This window comes from Contarinia nasturtii, unplaced genomic scaffold (genome assembly GCF_009176525.2).
Source record: "Contarinia nasturtii isolate CC-2019 unplaced genomic scaffold, AAFC_CNas_1.1 Cnas_scaffold_993, whole genome shotgun sequence".
Lineage (NCBI taxonomy): Eukaryota > Metazoa > Arthropoda > Insecta > Diptera > Cecidomyiidae > Contarinia > Contarinia nasturtii.
In genome coordinates, this window is record NW_022198340.1 from 791,274 (window position 1) to 808,072 (window position 16,799).

Genomic DNA, 16,799 nt, shown 5'->3' on the forward strand with positions numbered 1-16,799 from the left:
TTTCAATCTAAACTAATTGACGACAGATGACATAAAATTAAACCCGATTAATGTCACAATAGAATGCGATGCGAATAATATTTTCATGAAACACCTCTCTGTAAAGTAAATTCTTTAGAAGAACAATTAGAATTGGTAATCAACTAAACTCTCTATCGACGATTTATTACTATTATATGCCTATATTTGCATTAGCCTTTTGAATTTACAGCAAAGATACGACATATGTCAAAACCATCATTGTTTCTCAATAAATTCAAAACGAAGCAGATATTTACTCAACGTATTTACAATATGTGCAGCACGTGGTGCTTAAAATGACATATTTACTATATACGAGTGTAAATGTTATCAAATAGTTTCCTCACTCAGTATAATAGTTCTCTCACTTATATTCCACGTCTCTCTCATTCGTCTCCGTGTTTGAAACTTCCCCTCCATATATCCATGTGTATATGTGTGTATGTGTATCGTTTCTCCAGGTATTATGTTCATATAGCATTGCTAACGCGTTTGGTATTCTAAAACGTTCTCATTCTTTGTGTACATATTTTAGTTTGTGATTGTCATGGCATAGGCAAAAACGTACAAGCAAAAAACGACCAATACAATTCACAAAAAAAGAATTAAAGTGTAAAACGTATAATAGAAGAGAAAACGTTTTGAATACCGGTCCAAAAAGTCCGTCGACATCAAATAATCAAATAAGTCGATGGGAATGAAAAGATTTTGAGAATCGAAACACATATAAATGCCGGTAGACACGCGTTCTATAGTACACTCACAACAGTTGAGTCGAGAACATCGTCTTCGTGGTCGTTGTGGTCGTCATTCTTTCATTCTCTCTGTCTCTCACTGACAAGCCGAACCATAGAAGTCGACATTGCTTCATCTTTGGAAATTACCAAAGCGAAACGCAAACCATGAAGTAGAGAGCTAGAGAACAAAAATTCAAACCTCAAGTGATTTGATATATAATTTGTTAAAGTGTTTTGGAGAGTGAGAAAAGAAAAATTTGCGTAGTTTGCCCTGCGCTTAACAAGAACAAAAAAAGTGAGTGAATCTTTGCGTGTGGATAAATGTGAATGAAAAATGCTGGTTTGTAAGCATCACACACTTTGCAATTGATATTTAGAACCAAGTGACGCAACACAGTCAAATTGTTTCGCATGTTGCTGTACCGAGAAGCGTGTCAATTTGTGTTTTTACCCACGAAAACGATACGAATCAATATCACTCTGTGTGAGTAATTGAGGCAATGTGAAAAACAAAAAAAAAAACACAAGATTTTGTTTCATCGAAATATTTCATCATCTTCACTCAGTCGTTGCTTTCTGCACAATTTCCATGATAAGCACGATTTTGGAACCAGCAATTATTCGAATTATTATCGAACCAGAATTCGTATGAAGTAAAGAACATTTTAGCCATCTCTTCAAGTGAACTTTGCATTTGTTTGTGTTGTTATTGTGTAAATGTGTTAGTGAAAATTGCCAGTAACTTGCTTTCATCTCTCTTCGTTTCATTCGATACGTGGTCGTCGGCACCAAAGAAACATTTGCAAAAACAAACATTTAAACGCTCTCAACCGCTCCATTTTGAGAGTGTATGCGTGAGTGTATTTACTACGTTCTTGTGCGCGCTGCATTTTTTCCTTTAACCTGTTGATTTATTCCACATATTTTTTTTCCACTCTTCTCTCATTTTTTTTTTCGGCTTGGTGTGTCGATGCATAAACAAAAGTCGTTGCAACGAACATTTTGCATTTAATTGTATTTTAAAATTGTTCGTGTTCGGTTTTGTGAATGTTTTCTTGTCTGATTTATTAATATATTTACTTGTTGTTGAATTAAAATTTACAAAACAAACAGTATCGAATGCGTATAGTGAAATTACGAGAAAGAAAACCTAGTTTTACAACGTTGTCGACAAGCACAATTAATTTTTTTTAACTGATTAGTTTGCCGACGACAGCAAAGTGCAGTGTAATATTTAAATTTAATGCTGATTTATGCAAATTCCGTTCGGAAAATGCGTAATTTTTAATTGAAAGATACGGTTGGTTCATGTTCTGAAATAATTAAATTTTGACGACAACATTAATAATAAAAGATGTCGAGTGAAAAGCATAGTGAAAATAGTAATGAGACAGGAGTTATCAACGATCTTAACTCTGAAGAGACAGCAGTTACTGATAGACTCAATGGATCTTCGACTGTATCGAATAAGATTGAACAACGTGTGGTTATCGAACGAAAAATCACCTTAATGAATGGCGTCGGTATCATCATCGGTACAATTATTGGATCGGGCATTTTTGTGTCGCCAACTGGAGTCTTTAAATACACTGAGTAAGTTGTGCTCTCTTTTTTTTTCTTGTGTGAAAGATGCTTTCAATTGCATCATTTTCATTGGAGATGTAATGTTTGAAGAGAGGTGCGCCTCAATCGCAAAAATTATCTATTGTTATAAAACTTTCCGGTCGAGTGCACTTAAATAGATCGTTTTTTTCTGCAAAATTGCTATTGTTAGATTGCAGTCGATACACCAAACAATTTTATTGACACAATGATTTCGAAAAATTCATTTTCCAAACTCATTTCTGTCCCAGTTTCTATTTGCATATATGAAATGCTATTGTGAAAAAAGATAGAGAGATGCGAACGACATTTCAATTGCATCAGAAAACGATTTGCCACAACTACATTTCGATTATTTGCACGATTAAACCTAAATTTGGATGGAAATTGTATTTATTGTTTTGCGGTGTTATATTGCAAATTCTTATTAATGTGACATTATTATTGCATCATATGTAAACGAAAAAAAAACGTGTGCAATACATTTGTGTGGCCGAAAATTGACAATGATTGAATTTAACAAGTTTAATTTGTATGAATCTAAAATGATGTGAACATTTTTTTAAGATAAAACCCTCCCTTTTCACAATCAAGCATTTATTTGCGCAACTCAATTTGTAAAACACTCGAGTTGATACGCATCCTCACAGTGACAAAGTTGTACACACAGTAATAGAAAGGGCACACACTTTTTCGTTTTCAATTGCTTGCTATGCAGTGACTTTGGTATAAAATATATATGACCTTCGATAATACGAGCTCCATACTCTAGAACACACATTTCCATAACTTGATTTATCGATTCTTTTCATTTTCACAGATCCATTGGCTCGTCGTTACTGATATGGGCCACTTGTGGGACTCTATCAACACTGGGCGCGCTTTGTTATGCCGAACTCGGTACTTGCATAACACGTTCGGGAGGTGACTATGCATACTTACTCATCGCATTTGGACCGCTTGTTGGATTTTTAAGACTATGGATGGCTCTACTTATTATTCGACCGACAACTCAAGTAAATTTCCTTTTATATTGATTACTTTTTCTTCAATTCGTTTCATTTTTTTATTCGCATTCATTTTATATTCCATTTTCGGTGTTTCTTTATCTAGGCAATTGTTGCATTGACATTCGCTCAATATGCGGCGAAACCATTTTTCCCGGATTGTGATCCACCAGCCACAGCGGTGCAATTGCTTGCTGCAGTTTGTCTATGTACGTATAATGAATAATTCATACGCACTTTGTATACTTTATATTATACTTTTTATTAATCAATCGATTTCATAAAATATTCATGAATTTTCGTTGCACGCAGCTCTTCTCACCGCCATCAATTGCGTTTCGACAAAGTTGTCGATGAGAGTGCAAGATATATTTACTGCTGCGAAACTATTTGCATTGATCAGTATTATTCTTGCCGGCCTTTACTCAATGGCCACAAGTGACTTGAAGTATTTTGAAAATCCATGGGAAGGCAAATATGATGCTTCGTCCATTGGATTTGCATTTTATTCGGGACTTTTCGCCTTTGGCGGTTGGAATTATTTAAATTTTGTGACCGGAGAACTCATCGATCCATACAGGTATAGATTTCAACGCTTACTTCTTCGCTTAGCGTAAATTATGTGTAAACTATCTCAATTTTAGAAATCTTCCGCGTGCGATTTGGATTGCAATGCCTATGGTGACAATAATATATGTGCTTGTGAATTTGGCCTATTTCGCCGTTGTGTCGCGTGCAGAGATGCTTGGGTCCGTGGCCGTGGCTGTTACTTTTGGCAACAAAATATTTGGACCGATTGCATGGTGCATTCCGATTTTTGTGGCTCTCAGCTGCTTCGGTAAGTTGTATTTCACTCAATCTTTTTTCTTATTTTCAAAGACAATTCTCAAATCTAAAAATCATTTTGCAGGAGGTGTAAATGGAGTTATATTCACCTCGGCACGATTGTTTGCGACTGGCGCGCAAGACGGCAATTTGCCATCATTCTTTTCGCTCGTTCATCATAAGCAGCAAACTCCCATACCTTCATTGATATTTTCGGTAAAAATAGCAAATATTTTGGATTGGTAGTCAAACCGGTCGATGTCAAATTTTAAAAAAATTATTTTTTTCTACCAAAATGATTGTATTGTTGTTGTCTTTTAAATATCCACGAAATTAAAGGCCACGATGTCTTAGTCACACAACAGCGATAAAAAGAAGATTCGGAAAATTTGAAAAACAACAACAATAAAATTTCATGATGATCAATATTTTTGATTTTCCAAACTGGCACTCTATGACTAGTGTGATTATCTCTTCTATTTTTAGCTTTTAATTTCATTGATAATGCTCTGCACAGCGGATGTGTTCTTGTTGATAAATTACTTCAGCCAAATTCTTTGGTTATCGGTGGTGGCTAGTATTGCAGCATTGCTTTGGATGCGAAAGACGAAACCCGATCTTCCCCGACCGATACGTGTGAATCTAATCATTCCGGTTGTATTCATCGTGATATGCTTGATATTGGTTTTCTTGCCGAGCCTTGAAGCCCCCGAAAATTTATTGGTCGGCATTTTGATTATATTGGCCGGAATTCCAGTATATTACGTTGGCGTGGCATGGAAGGATAAACCATCCTGTTATGTTCGATTGTCAAGGGGCATCGAACGCTTTTGCCAAATTATGTTCTCGACAGTTTTTGTTGACGACGAAGAAAAATCCGTCTAAATTTTAAAACAATGACTTTGCACCCATAATGTCTCATATTTATAACGTTTAATTGTAATTATTCCGTATCATTTCATTTTGAAAGACATCACTTTAAACATACATTTTGTTCAATTAGAGAATCAATATTTAACGTTCCATTATTTTTTTATATAATAACACAAGATAAACTTCGAATAGCCAATATGATGCTTTTCGATCTCGAGTCGAAGCTCTATTTTATCATTTTAATTCCCAATTCATTTTCTACAAAGCATTTTTTCTTTCTTTTCATTCAAAGCATTTCAATCGCTTATTATTTGACTTGAGTTTAAATTGCAGGTTTTAATGTTTATGGAAACATTGTTAACAAAAGATGAAAAATTCAAAACATATTTAGACGAGAGTCAAAATGAAAAAGACTCATACAAAAAATGAATTTTATCAAGTTAGATAGAAAAAAAGGACCAATTTATGCTTAATCAAGTGTATTGCTTCAGTATATTTACTTAAACTAAAATCAACATTAAATATTTGTAATTGTCATATAAAAATAATAATAAAAGTTCGTTTTGTGTCAGTGTTCACATCAAAAAGTAAAATTGCATTTTTATTCCATTTAAAAAGTGGCTACAATTCGGAGAGTTGACAGGCCATCTGGTGTCGGATGTTTACACACAAACCAAACAATAATGTATGTGTTGATAAATAGACTGAATATTTTTTGACAATGACGTGGTTGTCATTGATTCCTCGGCTTTTTTTCTCTTATAAAAACAAATAATAACTTTTTTACAATTTGCATTGAATTGTGGCAAACGTCAATTAATCAAATAAAAAAAAAAACTCATCTGTACATGGCGTTAATCTAGAATTGGACGCAAATTATTCGTATATCTATCTAATTGGACCGAAATTATTGATTTTTAGTAAAATGTTGCGAAAGCAGCATTTTCTGATATTTTGTACTTGGTACACATTTTTATTAATTGTCGTAACATGTAATGAGTACAAGGGCTTTGATGACACAGTTTTATTCAAAATCAATTGGCCGGGACCCGATGAAAAATTAGAGGTAAGTCAAAACAAATCTCATTCAATGGATAACACAAAGTCAATGATATTTTGCGATTTTGTTTGAAAAAAAGGAGGAGGCTGCTGCCCAAAATCTCGAAACGGTTGTGGTAACAACGCATCACAAAGAAAAGTATAAATGTTTACTACCAAATATTGACCAACCCGAAACGGAAAATGAAACCAAATATGATGGTTTATCGCCATTGGACTTAGTATCGACACTTTTTTCATCGGCTACATGTTCGTATCGCATTGAAAGCTACTGGACGTATGAGGTGTGCCACGGTAGCTATGTGAAGCAATTCCATGAAGACCGTGAACAAAATTCGGTTAAAAAACAAGAGTATTTTTTGGGAAAATGGACAAAGGAGAAAACGGAAGAGTTGGCTAAAACATTGGCCGATGCAGAAAAACGCGGTGAAAAATACAAAACAATTCGAATTGATGGTGTTAATTTGCCGTATTTGGAGGTTGAAATGAGTGATGGCACTTATTGTGATCTGAACGGAGAATCACGTATTACAAATGTTCAATACGTTTGCTATCCGCATGGAAAAAATGAAGTTTATTCATTGAAAGAAACATCAACGTGCAACTACGAAGTGGTCATTCTTACACCGACGCTTTGCGTTCATCCAAGTTTCAACCCGAAAGAGGCCAACGACAATACCATCAACTGTGTACCATTCAACGATTCACCGCCAAAACCAAAAAGCCTACTCATGATGGAAGTGGAAAATATGAAGAAAATCTTGGTATGAAATATTTTTTTCTTTTTTGCCTATTTCACATGGCGCGTGTGTTTGTGGGTTTTCTTGGCTTGAATCCTTTTTCGTTCACTTTTGGAAAGTCTTTTGCATTGTCTTGTGTTTTTTTTATTTGTTATTTTCTATTTTTCACACATTCTTGATTTACAATAGGAAGTATCTAAAAGCAATAAGCAACCACGAGTTTCAGTAGTTAAATTTAATCCAAAGGTTTGTTTTTTTTTGTTGTCTTTTTCTTGTGCATGCTTTTAAATATTTATAATTTCGATCATTTTCACCATTTTTGCACGCATTTTCTTGATTTTATGCAATTAATCACTTTAAAGACCGTTTCATGCTTTAAATCATCAAAATTCACGATTTTTTTGTTGTTGTCAGGATGGAACCTTAAAATCGGACATTTTAACAAATGAAATGCTACCAGATATCAATAAAGTGGTTGCCGCCGCTTTAGCAGGAGAATTAGATGAAGAACCAACGCCAACGTCACAACCAAGCATATTACAAAAAAGAGTCGATAATTTGTCACCGGTGCTCGATTTTCTTGAAGGCAAAAATTGTCTTACTGGCGTAAGTATTTCTCATTCTCTTCTCTTCTTGTTAGTCATCGCTAATTAGCTATTTATCGCATTCAATTTTCTCTCTATTAGGGTACTGGTTGGTGGAAATATGAATTTTGCTACGGTCGTTATGTGCGTCAGTTCCATGTGGATAAAAATGGTGAAACATCATTAATGTTGGGTTATTTCAATGAAGATGCGCACAAAGAATGGTTGAAAGAAAATCCACAAAAGCGTCCAAAGAAGTTCAGTGCCCGTACCCATATAACGCACTACTACCAAGGCGGATCCATTTGTGATGAAACCGGCCAGAAGCGTCAAACCGAGGTTCAGTTGAAATGTTTGGAAAATTCAACGTCGATGTCAAAAGTGTCTCTATTTTTGATGGAGCCGAAAATGTGCCATTACATTTTGGGCGTTGAGTCGCCGCTCATTTGTGAAATCATTGAAAAAGCCGACGAAGATGGTTTGGTCACACGAAAATCAGTGATTGATAGTGCTAACGATGGTACTACCGATAGTGCATCATTACCGAAAAATGAATTATAAGGATTGTGCTTAGAAAATGCAATATTAAATTGATCTTGAAGAAAGTGTGAAACATTTCTCTTTTCGCAATGAATTCAACGAGAATAAAAAAAATAGATTCAGCGATTTTGTAAAGTCAATTTCAAGAAATGGCGACCATTTTATTTATAAATTAGTTTCTAAGACTGTAATTATTTGATGCATTTCAAGAGAATGCTTTAAAGAAGTGAATTCACAATTTAATAAAAAAAATTAAATTAATAAAATTGAAATTTCAATGTTTTTCTTCTATGTTCATCTCATAGTATAAACAATATACAACTCAATGAGATGTCAAACATTCTGAGCAAATACACCAACAATCGAAATCATGGGAGAGATGGCGCCACGGTGCGTTTTTTCACTTTAGAAAAATTATAATTCGATAGGCGACGAATTTCCATATTTTTGTATATAAAAGAAATGGAATGCCTATATAGTTGGAGGTGTGTGTTCTGTCGTGAGATAGGCACGAACTGGACATTGATCGCTTTTACCGTGTTAGTAAATTCAAGCAGATCTGCTCAGTGCAGTGGCTTATCACACTCTTTAGGTAGATGTTCTAGTCATTGCTTGTATGTTCCCGTTTGCACAGTAATGCCAGTCGTTGCTGAACGCACGGTTGAGCATATGAGTGATGACAAATCTACCGTACTCCAAATTGTTGTTGGTTAAGTAAATTCTTAGCTTCGTTAATTAAGTTAAACTTGTTCAGAACACTTCCATGCATGGGTATTGCCGAGCGATTTGCCCATTTTTTGCACCTCTTTTGTGTGATGTTTTTTCAACTTTTTTTTTCTTTTTTTTTTTCATTTCGCATGAGACATTTATATTACTAATATTTTTTTTATAAATACCTTTTTTTCTTATGTTTCGATTTTTTCATTCAATCGTTTTTTCAGCAATATTTTTTTTCGTCCGTTCTTGTCTTGTTTTTTTTCCTTTTTAATTTTATGAATTTTCCAAATAAATTAACATTTTCGTCAAAAATAATCTTTGGTTTCATTTTATCTGCTTCAAAAATAAAATTGACTGTAAACATGGTTAAAGGTTAAATGGAATGAAACCATTTAATTAAAAATGTATTTGTTTGAATTTAATCAAATTGCAACTGGTGAATTTCAGCTGATATTATGAGCTGTCGAGATAAATTGTAAAATACCAATAAATGAATCTTTTATTTAAAATGAGTGTTCATTAGGTAAATATAAAAAAAAATGTTTTCAAATAGACACGTAATAATCGTGTTTTTAGTTCATTCAAAACAATAACAATGATTCAAGGAATTTTTTCTCTCAATGAGCAAATGCAAACAAAAGTGGCATAATACATTTGTTTTTGTACTGCATTGGTTTGTAAAATATAAATTGCTTTATTGTTCAAAACACGGTTGGCGTCGCGTGGTGATGACTCGATATTTCACGAAAATTTATTTATTTACACAGAATGTTGTTAGTCACTCGACTTGCTAATTCGAAACTTATGAGAGGCAAAAATATGGAAGTTAATGCGACAAAAAAGTGTGCGTGTTTTTATTTGAAATCTGTCCCAATTCAGTAGCTCGTGTTTATTTCATTGATAAAGAGTTGTTCGTACCGATTTTGATCGCTGTTTAGTTGCGCCATTCAGACACAACAACATTATTTGTGCTGGATGTGTTATTTTTCGATGATACAAATAGATCTCTCTCACACATTTTGCTCTGATTATGTGCAATTGAAAGTGAGTGTTAGCATTATAGAGCGTTCGGTTCCTAGTGGCTGATGTGCTTTGATTCGACCCGCATACATGAGTGCGAGTTACGTCAAATGTGTGAATAATATTTTACCGTTGACCATTCACATTGTTTAAGTGACACGTTCGTATATATGTGTTGCTCGAGATCCATTCAGCAGAATTCTCATTCATTGTGTGATGTATATCGTTATTTATCGTTTGATCTCCGTACGACTTTGTTTTTGTTTCGATCTGATCTCTCCCTCTCTTAGCCAAATCACACAAGTGGCCAATGAACGGTGTTTTTTATTTGTAGTTTTCTCTTCGCGCGCTCACTCAATCTCTCTCGTACTCTCTCAGCAATAAAAGCGATGTCAATCATACAAACAGTGTTAATCTTATCGTCTAAGCTGACAGATTAAAATGCATTGTCGCTTCTCAAATATTGATTCATATCGTTTTTTGTTGATTTAATAAGACGTTTTTGACCTCATCGCGATTGTAATAAATCAAATTGTTCTTCTATTTTTTATTTAATCTGAATCTAAATTGAACTTTGATCGTTTTGATTCGTTTTTTTCTCAACTTACTTGATATAGTTCCATTCTATTTAAATTAATGCGTTTTATAAAGTGAGATTAAAAAAAAATGTTTAATCGCAAATTAGACGTAGATTCGAACGTATCGGTCGGTTAAAATAGAAACAAGCACGAAAACGTGAAAATGATCAGAATATGATAAGAAAAATTATAAATAGGCATCAATTTATGAATAGAAACCCAGTAAAAATGGTGCTAGCGAATAAAGTTGAATAAAACGGGGCTACTACAACTTTTCAATATCAATTGATTTAAGTGAAAAAAAAAGTGCAAGTGTTTCACTATCAAATTAAAGAATTAAGTGTACTTGATCGCAAGATGTTCTACAATTCAGTACTTCTCGTGTTTGGCTGCTTTAGCTTTGCATACGGCCAATTCGGTTAGTGATTTTGTCTTCGTTCTTTTTTTCTTTCTCTTCACATATTTTCGAAGTAATATAACTTGTTCTCATTTATTTTTCACTGTTTCTGCTTGTAACTCGTACAGCAATCGAAAAGCCGTTTAAATTAAGTTTGACAATAAGTGCGAGACTCAATGCGGTCGAGGTGTCATGGTATAATTTAAAAACGCCAAACGATGGATATATCTTGTTGACGAACGAAGAGCCACATGCTCCGTTTCGAAAGCAACAAACGGATATGAGGCAACAGCCACACAACATCCACACAAATGAGGACAATTCAACACACAAAAACTATGCCAGCGATGAGAATATTATTGGATGGACGTACAGCAGGGCCAATAAACAACCATTGTACATAATAAAACCAGACGAACCAAACGGATGGATTACAACAAACATTACATTCGACAATAAGTATTTACAGAATTTAAACGCAACCACCAAATGCTACGGATATTGGGCTGTCTATGTTGATCATTTGTCAAATCCAGTTTTTACTACATGCATTCAAGCCTATCCCACCTGGATGAATGATAATAAGGATTTGATAAAACGATTCAAATTTCGTGATCTTTTCATACTGGGCAGCCATGACAGTGGTTCATATCGGGTAAATTTCAATACAACCTGGAATGAAACTATTGTGACGAAGTACGCATTAACGCAAGTAAGTAATTTAGAACATTTTGTAGCATTACAGAAAAGAACCAGTTTAAAGCTGATTTGACCTTTTTTCAGGCCGATGATATCACAAGTCAATTGCATCATGGAATTCGTTACTTGGACATTCGTGTCGGTTATTATCGGTATATTAGTTTTTTATGCTCTTTAATTACATATCTGGCATAGAAGTCAAAATAATCATAATAAAATCATTTACCAGCGCAACTGATCCGCAATTTTGGATCAACCATGGCATATCTCGGCAGCAGCCATTCATTAATGCTCTGCATCAAGTGCGTGATTTCGTTTTGGAAACCAATGAAATTGTCATTTTTGACGTCCAAGAGTTCCCAGTCGGTTAGTGAAATCATATCTATTTCTGCAGAAACTATCTCCATTCAAATCATACGATATGTGGTCTCATCAGCCATGACTTTCTTCTTAGAATAGAAAGCATTCATCATAATTGCAAATTATTTAACATTCTTTGCCATTTTTTTTGAATGTTAAAAAACAGGTTTCGGTAAATCATTGGACATTCATCGCAAATTGGTGAGATATATTCAAAAAGAATTGGGCGAATTGTTGGTCGATCCATCAGGCGGTTGGGAAGTGAAATTGGAGCAAATTTGGCAAAATCGACGAAATATCATTTTGGCATACGATCACATTGAAATGGTTAACGAATTTCCATCGTTTATATTTCAATCGGTTCAACAGCGTTGGGGAAATTGTCAAAATTTAGCCGATTTGAAACGATTCTTAGCACCGTCCGGACATTCATTCACTTTGTAAGCATTTTTCATGTAGACGAAAATACGAATATATGTGATTAGAAGTTTTATATTTTATGTTATCTCTGTTCCACTCTAGATTCTCAAGTAGGCCGTTTGCTGATATGGCTGAATTAACGCCAACAACCTGGGATGTAATTATCATTGATTTTGTTGTTGTTTGCGTATGCTAAGTAACAAATAGAATAATTTACACATTTTTTTTCTAAATAAAATTGTTTCAGGTGTTAATAGATAAATGGGGTGGATTGCGACGTGTTGCCGACACATCAAATCGTCTGATTTCAAAATGGTATGTGGAATGTGGCCAGATCTTTTATATATTCCTCTATATACTTACATTTGTTTTTCTGGTCGCTTTAGGTATGCGGAAGAATGGTTTATGTCGGCAAATATTGTTGCAGTCGATTTTTATCGCGGCACAAACTTAATGGAAACTGCCATTTATTCGAATTTGAAAAAAGATCTACTTCGACGATTGAAAAAATAGCTTTGATACTTTTGTTATATTTATTGTGTCTGTGAGTGTATTTTCAATTGTTCATTAGAATTTAATACATTGAAGTGTAAGCGAATGTAATTATATAAAATAAAGACTTTTAGTGGACGGCATTGAGATACTTTTCATGGAATTTCTATTTCCTATTCGGCGGCTTTAACATTCTCTTCCGCACTTTTCGGTTTACGCGAATGAATAAACGACGCAACTTCACTGAACAATTGCTCTTTGGTCAACGGCACATCGTGATCGGATAGAACATTTTCGTCTTGTAAGCAATGCATTAGCTTTGACAGATCAATGTTTTCCGATGAAGCAAATTCGGAATACTTCAATAGTTCAAAATTTAGTTCTTTATATGTTTCCACACGATTTGCAGCGAGGGCTTCGACTTCTTTCGCATCATTTATGGCGGCTTCGTCGATCACATCATCCAAATCGGGTAATTCCGGAATGTCATCGGACGGCGGTGATGTAGCTAACACTGTGCTAAATCGTTCCCTATACCAAAAGAAAAAAATCATCAAAAATTGGACAAAATTGACAAATTCACTTTTGAAAAACTCACATCTCACTTTGTGTCGACTTATTTCTATTTCTAATTTAAAGAAAAGAAAATCAATAAATAAAAAAACTTAATTTTATGTATATAGACATTGTTTGACATACTTTCCACTGCTGCCCGATCGAACTGGTTCATCAGTCCATCCACTTCGATGTTTTTGTTTCCCTGGAAACGATTTAAAATCCAGTCCTGACGAAAATTCATCGGAAAGTGCATTCTCCTGAAAATTTGAGTCATATTCTGGTGTTGATGGGCCATCACTGCTTGCAAGACTTGCCTCAGTGGCTCGTCGACCTTTTTTCACCGTCTAAATTAAATATATATTTATTTCAACATATTTTTTTTAAATTCCATTCAATACCTTTTTAATAGTTTGCTTTAAATCTTCGGCCCAATCCATTTTGTGGTGAAAACAATTTAAAAAAATAAATAAAAACAAAATATATTCCTAATCTCATGCATTCAATGCAAAAACCATTTCTTTTGTTTATGCATCAAAGTCAAATTGTTTATTGTTGCTTGTTGCGAATGGAAACGAGACTTTCACGCCATCTGCTGTCATTTTCAGTGGTTTGACAGCAGCTTGTCATTGCGATGCACGTGCTGAGAAGTAAACAAAAACAGAGTTGCGATTTTATTTTGGTTAGGGGCTGTAAAAAGCCGATTCAAAAACAATATCATGTCTCGTAAATCATTATCGAAAAAGGAGCCAGCGTTATGGTACCTGTGTAATAGTTGTAATAGCAATATATTTGCCAAGGATCGTGAACAACATTCGTGTACAGAACAATCAAGTGACGAATTAGCACAAAACCATACGGTCGTTTGCAATAAACGACTTTCAACGAATCAACTAGCTGAGAAACCAATTACGGACGATTTAAAAGGAATAAATTCAAACAAATTGAATAGCTTGATATTTTTGCATGAATCGATTTTTCCACTTTGCGATTTGGTGCTTGGTGACTACGTGTTGATATCTTCATCATCGCTGGCTCAAAATGCACCAATTGTACGAAATGCATGGCCAATGTCAAATGCAAACCAAGGAATTGTTTGCGTTTCAGGAGAAGGTACCTTCAATTGATGACTCAACTTTGAACCAATTCTTAATCGTTTTTTTTTTAATTTTTCACCGATTTCAGAGTTTCGAACAACATGGACATCAACGATAGACTTGAATTTAACGATAGAAAAGGTGTCTGGAGATCTAATTCCTGCCGTACGCATAACGTTACAGCCTGAAGATTCGGAGACAATCGATAAAAACGTGTGGCCTGACATCAAAAAAGTTCTTTTCATCCAAATGAAAGGAAACATTTACTGTAAAAACAACGTAATCAACGTGAATTTCTTCAATAAACAATTCAAATTCACGATTAAATCACTAAAATCCAGTCCGTCCACCGATGAACTACAAAGTTTAGTTGATCAATTTCAAACGATGCAAATTAATGCGGAAAAATGTTTTCTGGTCACAAATTCAACGACATTGGATTTACACGAGTCTTCTATCGACGAAGACGAAGTAAGTCATTCGAAAACTCGTTCAAAACTGGATCAAATTGGCGGAATGACCGATTTAATAGCGCAATTAAAAGATTGTATGAATATTGCGTTGGGAAATACAATAGCAGGATCCAGTTTCTATGTGCCACGGTCAGTGATATTGAGTGGACAAAGTGGTAGTGGAAAGACGTTGCTGTGCGATGCAGTTATTGAACAAAGTGATGCTCTAGTTCTTCGAATAACAGCATCGGAGATATTTAGCAAGTATTTTGGTGAATCCGAATCAAAATTGCTGGGATATTTTGAAAAAGCATACAAAAATTATCCCAATCCATCAATTATAGTCATCGAAGAAGTCTCAAGCATTTGTCCGAAAGAAACGAAAGAAGAGTCATCGAAACGTGTACAAATGGCATTTTTAAATATTCTCGACGAAATCCATTTGAGAAAAGATGCGAGCCGCTTATTTTTGGTCACCACCACCGCCAATCTTGATAATGTAAATTTGGCCGTACGACGCTATGGTCGATTAGATGTTGAAATTGAAATTCCCGTTCCGGATCCAATTGTACGCGAACAAATTCTATTGAAACAATTGGAATTTGTGCAGCATACGCTGAACGAAAGTGATGTAAAAAATATTGCCAATAATAGTCATGGATTCATCGCATCAGATTTATCAAATTTGGTGGCGAAGGCAGCAATGCATGCGTCGAGAAAAAATCCAATTGCAGAACCATTGATTGAATTGAATGACATTCAATCTGCCTATTGTCAGGTCGTGCCCAGTGCTATGAAAGAGGTGGTTATAAAATGTCCGAATGTGAAATGGTCAGATATTGGTGGTCAAGATGAACTGAAGTTACAATTGAAACAGGCCATTGAATGGCCACTGTTGCACCCGGAGATATTTACACGTTTGGGAATACAACCGCCAAGAGGTGTGTTAATGTTTGGTCCTCCCGGATGCAGCAAAACCATGATCGCCAAAGCGCTCGCCACAGAAAGTAATGTTAACTTTTTATCAATCAAGGGACCGGAATTGTTTTCAATGTGGGTTGGTGAGTCAGAACGTGGTGTTCGTGATTTGTTCCATAAAGCACGACAAGTGGCACCATCAATCATATTTTTCGATGAAATCGATGCCATTGGTGGTGAACGTTCTGCATCGGCCAGTGGATCGTCGGTGAAAGAACGTGTTTTAACTCAATTGCTAACCGAAATGGATGGCGTAAATGCATTGACCAATGTCACAATTGTAGCGGCAACAAATCGACCGGATTTAATTGATAAAGCAATTATGCGACCCGGACGCCTCGATCGCATCGTTTATGTTCGTCTACCCGATGATAAGACACGACGCGAAATCTTTCGCATTAAATTATCGAAAATGCCATTGAATGATGATGTCAACATTGATTCGCTCGTGCAACGAACTGATGGCTATTCTGGCGCTGAAATTCAAGCGATTTGTCAAGAAGCCGCCATGTATGCCCTTGAAGATGATTTAAATGTTAAGACAATCGCATGGAAATACTTTGATAAGGCAATTACAAATGTTAAACCACGTACCAGCTCAGAGCTGCTTAAATTATACGATGATTATTTGAATGAGAGTTTAAAAGCTTGAAATAAAACTGCAACAAACAAAAAAAATCCATTAACAACCTAAAGTCGCGAATGTGTTTAATTTATGCTGATGTTCTATTCTCAAGAATTTTATTTAGTACTTTGACGCAATCACTTAGTTATGGGGAATCAAAAAAAAACTTACGACACTAACCAATAATAATAAAAAACGGTTTAATGAAAAGAAAAAAAGAAAAAAAAGTGTCACTGTGTAATAAAATTCGTAAACAAGTTGAAATGGAATGAAATGACTGGACAGAAACTCATCGTTATCAGTCGCCACATTTCGCATTATTCATACAATGATGTATTCGTTCTCCGGACTGCTTTTTACTGCATACTTTATACGAAACACACATAAACCATACAGACAGCCTGAGACAGGCAATAATGCA

The 16,799-nt window shown here is 35.0% G+C and overlaps 5 protein-coding genes across 7 annotated transcripts; 4 read left to right on the top strand and 1 right to left on the bottom strand.

The window, feature by feature from the left end:
- Nucleotides 1-563: 563 nt before the first annotated feature.
- On the top strand, nucleotides 564-5,574 carry LOC116343232 (large neutral amino acids transporter small subunit 1). The gene is made up of 7 exons (XM_031771176.1): nucleotides 564-2,351; nucleotides 3,181-3,376; nucleotides 3,474-3,576; nucleotides 3,680-3,947; nucleotides 4,012-4,205; nucleotides 4,278-4,408; nucleotides 4,679-5,574. Exons 1-7 carry the CDS (start codon nucleotides 2,113-2,115, stop codon nucleotides 5,075-5,077), a joined length of 1,530 nt encoding a protein of 509 aa, XP_031627036.1. The 5' UTR covers nucleotides 564-2,112; the 3' UTR covers nucleotides 5,078-5,574.
- Nucleotides 5,575-5,777: 203 nt separating this feature from the next.
- On the top strand, nucleotides 5,778-8,138 carry LOC116343230 (endoplasmic reticulum lectin 1). 2 transcript variants are annotated; one of them, XM_031771174.1, is made up of 5 exons: nucleotides 5,779-6,131; nucleotides 6,205-6,888; nucleotides 7,054-7,110; nucleotides 7,279-7,470; nucleotides 7,551-8,138. In XM_031771174.1, exons 1-5 carry the CDS (start codon nucleotides 5,991-5,993, stop codon nucleotides 8,007-8,009), a joined length of 1,533 nt encoding a protein of 510 aa, XP_031627034.1. In that variant the 5' UTR covers nucleotides 5,779-5,990; the 3' UTR covers nucleotides 8,010-8,138. The 2 variants fall into 2 exon arrangements, with proteins under 2 accessions (XP_031627035.1, XP_031627034.1); XM_031771175.1 differs by lacking the exon at nucleotides 7,054-7,110 and having other exon boundaries at nucleotides 5,778-6,131.
- Nucleotides 8,139-9,634: 1,496 nt separating this feature from the next.
- Nucleotides 9,635-12,824, top strand: LOC116343228 (PI-PLC X domain-containing protein 1). The gene is made up of 9 exons (XM_031771171.1): nucleotides 9,635-9,749; nucleotides 10,519-10,721; nucleotides 10,829-11,412; nucleotides 11,484-11,551; nucleotides 11,629-11,765; nucleotides 11,926-12,199; nucleotides 12,282-12,336; nucleotides 12,427-12,494; nucleotides 12,566-12,824. The coding sequence occupies exons 2-9, from the start codon at nucleotides 10,661-10,663 to the stop codon at nucleotides 12,690-12,692; spliced, it is 1,374 nt and encodes a 457-aa protein (XP_031627031.1). The 5' UTR covers nucleotides 9,635-9,749; nucleotides 10,519-10,660; the 3' UTR covers nucleotides 12,693-12,824.
- Nucleotides 12,694-13,911, bottom strand: LOC116343229 (intraflagellar transport protein 43 homolog). Of its 2 annotated transcripts, XM_031771172.1 has the most exons (4): nucleotides 13,628-13,896; nucleotides 13,371-13,573; nucleotides 13,270-13,299; nucleotides 12,694-13,202 (listed from the first exon to the last, which is right to left on the bottom strand). In XM_031771172.1, the coding sequence occupies exons 1-4, from the start codon at nucleotides 13,664-13,666 to the stop codon at nucleotides 12,845-12,847; spliced, it is 630 nt and encodes a 209-aa protein (XP_031627032.1). In that variant the 5' UTR covers nucleotides 13,667-13,896; the 3' UTR covers nucleotides 12,694-12,844. The 2 variants fall into 2 exon arrangements, with proteins under 2 accessions (XP_031627032.1, XP_031627033.1); XM_031771173.1 differs by lacking the exon at nucleotides 13,270-13,299 and having other exon boundaries at nucleotides 13,628-13,911.
- Nucleotides 13,850-16,448, top strand: LOC116343227 (ATPase family protein 2 homolog). Its single transcript, XM_031771170.1, has 2 exons — nucleotides 13,850-14,339; nucleotides 14,412-16,448. Exons 1-2 carry the CDS (start codon nucleotides 13,946-13,948, stop codon nucleotides 16,403-16,405), a joined length of 2,388 nt encoding a protein of 795 aa, XP_031627030.1. The 5' UTR covers nucleotides 13,850-13,945; the 3' UTR covers nucleotides 16,406-16,448.
- The last annotated feature ends 351 nt before the right edge of the window (nucleotides 16,449-16,799 follow it).